At 47.4% G+C, this 6,408-nt stretch overlaps 1 protein-coding gene across 1 annotated transcript; it reads right to left on the reverse strand.

The window, feature by feature from the left end:
* Window positions 1-890: 890 nt before the first annotated feature.
* PTGES2 (prostaglandin E synthase 2) lies at window positions 891-5,523 on the reverse strand. The gene is made up of 7 exons (XM_056504920.1): window positions 5,205-5,523; window positions 4,080-4,274; window positions 3,917-3,972; window positions 3,164-3,316; window positions 2,435-2,635; window positions 2,039-2,156; window positions 891-1,653 (listed from the first exon to the last, which is right to left on the reverse strand). The coding sequence occupies exons 1-7, from the start codon at window positions 5,505-5,507 to the stop codon at window positions 1,525-1,527; spliced, it is 1,155 nt and encodes a 384-aa protein (XP_056360895.1). The 5' UTR covers window positions 5,508-5,523; the 3' UTR covers window positions 891-1,524.
* Between the last annotated feature and the right edge of the window lie 885 nt (window positions 5,524-6,408).

The following is a 6,408-nucleotide window of genomic DNA, read 5'->3' on the forward strand; positions in this document are numbered from 1 at the left end:
CTGTAAACATTTTCTTTCTCCCTTCAATATCAGATCATAACTAAATTTAGAACTAGTCCACCATTCAGAAAAAAACTCAAACCTCTATCACTACCATTGTTACAACCAATAAAGGTACTCTCCCTGAACACACACCAGGCAAGCAGTTGCATTACAGACCAGCTTCAACTGCACCTGAACAAATCAGATTCCCTGAAACCTGCTTGTTCTTCCAGGGAAACAGAACTTGATCAAGGTGGTAATTAAGGATTCTGAAGTCTTGGGCTGTGCAGAGGATTACTCACATTTCAACCTGCATTGTCTCTTGCTATGACAAATATTATTTCTGCAGCTAGAGAAGGACTTGGACAAGGGGCAGTGCCTTCCCAGTGACAGGTTACCTGGGGTGTTACAAAAAAATTCTTCCCTGTGAGGATGGGAGGCTCTGGCACAACTTGCCCAGAAAACCTGTGGCTGCCCCTGGATCCCTAGAAGTGTTCAATGTCAGGCTGTACAGGGCTTGGAGCAATCTGGTATAATGGGAGGTGTCCCTGCCTATGACAGGGGCTTGGAACAAGATTGGTTTGTGTTGGGAGGACCCTTAAAAACTTTCTGTAATTCTACCCAGCACAGCTCAGAAGACTTAGCTGCAGGTACAGCTCCTAATCTGACACCACATCAGCAAATCCTTTGTTACTCTTGCATGACAGAAACATCTAGACATCCCCTGGCCATGCAGATGGCTCTTAATCCTTCTTCTTCTAAAACAAGAACAAACTGATCTTCAAGGATATTCCAGATCTCATGCAAGACAAGCCTTTCCAATAACTGCTCTGCATTTGTGATTTCAGTGTAGGGCATGTTCTTCGGTTGTAAAGGGTAAGGTAAGGACTCAGACCTCACACAGGGGACAGAATAAAGCCAGCCTTTATCCTTGCAGACCGTACAGAATCAAGTCCTGAGAGAACCGTTTACATGGAAGAGTGAAAGCAGACGCCCTGCCGAGCGCAGCCTCGCTGCTCTCAGAGGAAGGGTGCCTTCTCCAGCACTGCAGATTCCTCCAGTTCCCTTAGCACTAGGTTTACAAGATTCTATTGCAGGAAATATTGTCACTTAAAAACCAATATCCAGTGTCTCAGTCAGGAAAACACTTCAGGTGACATAGATGAGTAGCAGAAGACAGCCTGAGGCAAAAGTTGGTCAGGCCTACCACACCTGACACAGCCACACCAGCCAAAAGCATCTTGCTTTTACAGTAGCCTGCTCTAAGGATGTCTCTTGTCTGAAAGAAGCCTTTTTGCTGCGTTTTTTCAGTTCAGAGTGTCTCCTTTCCAGCAGAATCCAAAATGTCTTTCTTTTACCTGTCTCCATCCTACAAACACCCAACTGGACCCTTCTCTCACAGTGACTTGATGTTCTCAGCGGGGTGGTCTCTGTGCCCACGTGTCAGTCCATCAGGTGTGACCAGTCAACTCTAAGAATAAAAGCCATTTCTTCTGAAGTTTTCACCATGCAAGTACTTCAGGGAGGTATCTGCAGCCAGCATCAGATTGCTACTCCAGTTTTTTGAATGACTTCTTCCATGCGCTGGTACCAAGGTTGAATATTGGTGTGAACCATCATGTCATCAAAGGCTTCCAGCCCTTCCATGACCCGGAGTACCCCGTACACTGCCTGTGCAGAGCAGAGAGGTCAGAACAACACTGAAACAGCATTGCAGAACAGTTTAGGGTACAAGTGTCTCAATAGCCAAGCCAGTATGGTTCTTCCCCTGTCCTGCCATCTGATCCATCCTTCTGATTAGCAAGAGTGAATGGCAGAAAGGTAATTAAGAATATGCATGTTTTTCCATGAGAAAACAGCAAAGAAGGATCAGGATCTATGTGCAGTTATGAGGAAGTCCCCACCATGTGGGAACTGTATTACTGCACAAAGGTCAATGTATCTTATGTAGCTCACCTTCTCTGCCTGTACTTGTACTAACCATTTCACAGAGATGAGCAGCAGGATAATCTGTGATCCACCTGACAATAACAATAATAAGGGATGAAGTCCTTACCAGGTCAGCAAGGTTTGGCTGGTTCCCACCCATGAACAGTCGATTTTTGCCAACAGCTTTTACCCATTCATTAACTGCTTCATACAAATCTTCTCGGACATCATCTCGAAGCTGGTGTCTGGATAAAGAGAAGAATCAGTCTGCAGACACAAGTTTGTTTCTTTCTTTAACATTCTATCACCTCTCACTTTATAGGCTGGTTTTGGTTTGCAAGTAAGGGCAGTATTTCAGAGTGAAGGGGCAGTCAGTAATTAAACAGTGGATGAGTAGAGGGGTTACTCATACAGGATTAAATGGCTCAGTTTAAAACTCAGGTTCTGCCCTTTGACAGCTGTGGTTTACAGCTAAGGAGGAGCTGGTTCTCTTCTTGTGTACTTGGTGCTTAGTGATACCAACCTTTTCTTCAGCCTCTTGCTAACGAAGAACATGGCAACAGCCCCCACATATTTGGCAAAGAGACCTTCCAAGGTGCCAAACTTCCCCTCACGGACAATGTAATCAAAAGATGCCAAGGCTTCTTTGGGGGTGCGGTAAACATTGGGGGAGATGAGGTGAACAAGCCAATCATCTGCCCATTTTCTCCACTTCATTTCTTCCCTGCAAGCAGTCAAAAGAAAGTTTTCAGTGAACAAGGTACAGATAGAAGGGCTACAGGAGGAAGGATCACAGCAGCCTTAGCCAGAGATCCTTCCAAGGTCAAACACTCCTACCCAGATACTCTGGTGACCTTCCTTAAATGCACTCAGCAGTGTTATCTTTGGCAAGGCTCCTCCAATCTCAAACTGAATTTAAGACTAAGAGCATTAGGTTCTCTGCCCAATATGAGAAATAAAGCAAGAAGGGAAACTCTCCCTCAACCGCATTCCTCTGTGGCACAAAGGAAAGGCCAAGAAGGAAACTGGAGGCAACTGAAGGCCTGTGTGACCATGGTGGTGGTAACTAGGCTGTCTAACAGCTTTGTTTTGAATTATCTAACAAACACAGCAAACAAACTAATGAGGCTTGAAACACTAACAGGGGTGAGACGAGACTTGTCAGCCCTAGTGGGATTTTACATTAACCCTGAGTACACATAGAGGAGGCTGTGACCCTACTTGGAGAGCCCAAAAACTGAAGAACACTTACACTCTCACTTCTTTGACAGGATAGACTCTCTTTGTCTCCTTCTCATCCAGCATGAGCCAGTATTTATTCTCATACTCAAGCACTTCCTTGCCTTTCTCAGTCACTGTTTTAACAGGTGGATAAAAGGACACAATTTCTTCTAAGCTATTCCTCCTGTGAAAAGAAACACATTTAGCACAGATCTAGCTGCTACAAAAAAGGAGCAAGAGCAAAGGACAGATTGAAAGATACACACTATAAAATGTATTCTTTTAAAAGGAAGTGCACAATGTTCCAGATTCTATTTGGAAAAAAAAAAAAAAAAAAAAAAAAAAAAAAAAAAAAAGCCAGACTGGAACAGCTACCTTTGTCTGTGACAGAACAGAAATTTCTGCAGACATAAAACTTCCTACCATTCTCAAGTAGACCTAAAGGACAGGCCATAGGCACAACAATGCCATTTCATTCTAGATGTTATAAGTGGCTAATTGTAAGCTCAGTTCTAGGACTAACACTAGTCCATGTTGAAGCAGGTTTTGTGCAAACAGAATCTCACAGATGAGGAAGTTCTTCTGAAAGGTACAAGCTTTGCTTTGTATCATACATCCCAACACATATAGGCACCACCCATATTATCACAGCCAGGCTCAGGTCACCCAGACCATCAAATCCTGAGGTCAGCAAGGGACTTACAGCACACTCAGTCTCTTCTAAATCTCTACTTAACCTGGGCCCTCCACATTCAACTCTTCTCTCATCACCCTGTTTTCTTACCTGGAAATAAGATAGGTCTTTATTGCACTGATTATCACCGAGGAGTCGTTCAATTGCTGAAAAACAGGATTAGAACAACCTTTTAAAAGAAGGTTAAATTGAAAAGGAAATGCTTCAAAACCATTTCCCCTGCATGCTGAGGCTCCAAGTCAGGGAGACTTACCAGAGGGCTACCAGCGTTGGCTAGGAGGATGGGCACCTTTCTGTAGGAAGAGAATTTGATCTCTTTCCTCATGATCGGGTTCACTTCCACAATTTCATAGGGCAGGCCATGATAATCAAGAAAAGCTCGGACTTTACTGCAGAAAGGACACGTTTTATACTGGTAGAGAGTGAGCTGCAGACTCCCTGCAGGCAGCTGGGGAAGAAAAAGAACAGAATATTCAATTTTATGCTTTAACACTACCTTCCTTCCACCCTTATTTCTGTCATGAAGTCATAGTCACTGACATTCAATGTCAACATCTGATCATGAGCATATCTTGGCTATCAGATGCTTTCTTTAAATGGCATCAAATATTTAAATATTCACCATCCATTGGGACCAATAACCTGTTTCTCTAAACACCTATTTAATGTGCTGGAAACTCCTATTCACAGCCAGGGGGAAAAAAAAGTTAAATCCAGACAGTTTACCCTTTTATATAGTTTCTATTCTTTAAAACAGAATTCAATAGAAAAAAAAAATCATTTGAATAGTATTACAAAAAACACAAACAAAGCCTTTACAAGCCAATCCCTCCCCCACATCAGCCTCTGTTGAGGCCACAAGGTGGGGAGAGCAGAGTTTGCATTTGATTTTAGGCACGTGTCTGCTCAAGTTCACATTGCTGGGATTAACCAACCTGGGCACAATTGGGACAAGGCAGGGAGAGCCCAGGGCCACCAGGACATCAGTTATGAGATGTTTCGCAAAGCTGCTACACCTCAGCAGTCTGACAGGCCATGCCAATCATTGCTCACGCATTCAAGAACAAATGCAGCCACCCCACTTTGATTCTCATTTACAATTTACTGGGTTACACAACCCTGCGCGGGTGCTGCGAAAAAGCAACAACAGAAAAGGCTCCACACCCCTAGGAAGCCCTCACTGACAGCCTTTCCTTACAGCCGCTCAAGGAATGCTCTGCCACGGGCCTCCCAGACCATTTTAAGCTCTTCCCTCGCTCAAACCGGGCAGGAGCCGCTCGGTCCGCGGGGAACCGCTGTCCCCGGGGGCTCGCAGCGGGGTCCCGCAGGCCTCGGGGAGAGCACGGCGGGGATCAGGGGGAGCCGCCCCCGGCGTTACCTCAGCGGCCGAGTGCTCCCGCAGGCGCTGCCGCGCCGCCAGGCACAGCCCGGCGCTGCCGCCCAGCGCGAACGCAGCGCCCAGCAGCAGGCGGCCGCCGCCACCGCCGCCTCCCCGTCCCGCCGCAGCGCTGAAAGCTCGTCCCGGGGCCCGCAGCCGCCAGGCTGGCGGCAGCAGCAGCGCTCCGAGCCGCCACACTCGGCCGGCACCCGCCATCTTCGGCTGAGGGCGGGCGGAGAGCGGCCGCTCCGCCCCGGGCACGGCGGCACCGCCCCGGCACGGCCCGGGCCCGGCGCCGGGCATGGCGGCACCGCGCCCCTCTGAGGGCAGCCCCGCACCGGACACCCGGCAAGGGGCGGACCCGCTGCCCTTAATTGTGTAATCTGAGAACGCACCGCAGTCTAAAGTGGGAATAAAATAATCAGTTGAAAGGGTGAGGGAGCGGGGCCTATTCAGCCGTGAGAAAAGGCAGCTGAGAGGGAGTTTCATAGATGTCTGTCACCGTCCGTGATGCCAAGCAATAGAACAAGAGGAGCAGCCAGAACTGACGCACAGAAAGTTCCCACCTGAACGTGAGGAAAAACTTCTTTCCTGTGCAGTGACCGAGCCCTGAGCAGGTTGCCCAGAGAGGTTGTGGAGTCTCCCTCACTGGAGATATTCCACAACTGCCAGGACACAATCCTGCGCCATGTGCCCTGGGATGACCCTGCCTGAGCAGGAAGATGGGACCAGATGTGAGCTACTGTGATCCTTTCAACCTGAACCATACTGTGGGTCTCTGCCCAGTGGGGCTGTGGATTCTAACCAGCACATACCCACATTAATTACACTTATATTCAATTTCCCTGTTTGGGGTGCAACATGAGCCTGACTCTGCAGTGCAGCAGGGTTATTACCCACAGAAAGGAGAGGTGGCTGCAATGTTAAATGAGGACATGCTCTTTTCTTTTGTCTTTGTTCCAAATACCCACTTAATAATTGAGTCCTTGATCTCAGGTGTACTGCTTGAATCCATGCTCTAATTGTGGGTTATTTTCATCCCAGTGACTTCTCTCCCGGGGATGAAAACACCACACAGTGGTAAGATCTCCTCAAGGTGACTGAGGTGTGGCTGATACCAGGCCAAAGACAGGGAAGGGCAAAGTGAATCGTGCTTTTTGCTTTAGGGAAGAAGAATGTGAAGGTGACCTAAGGCTGGTTCAAG

Source organism: Oenanthe melanoleuca, chromosome 17 (genome assembly GCF_029582105.1).
Source record: "Oenanthe melanoleuca isolate GR-GAL-2019-014 chromosome 17, OMel1.0, whole genome shotgun sequence".
Classification (NCBI taxonomy): domain Eukaryota; kingdom Metazoa; phylum Chordata; class Aves; order Passeriformes; family Muscicapidae; genus Oenanthe; species Oenanthe melanoleuca.

Excerpts from the sequence above, each read along its gene's own strand:
- PTGES2 (XM_056504920.1), bottom strand. The coding sequence starts at position 5,507 with ATGCCCGGCGCCGGGCCCGGGCCGTGCCGGGGCGGTGCCGCCGTGCCC. Across the intron at positions 2,636-3,163 it reads CCTGTCAAAGAAGTGAGAGT|GGAAGAAATGAAGTGGAGAA; the intron begins GTAAGTGTTCTT and ends GACTGCTTGCAG. Across the intron at positions 1,654-2,038 it reads AGCCAAACCTTGCTGACCTG|GCAGTGTACGGGGTACTCCG; the intron begins GTAAGGACTTCA and ends TGCTCTGCACAG.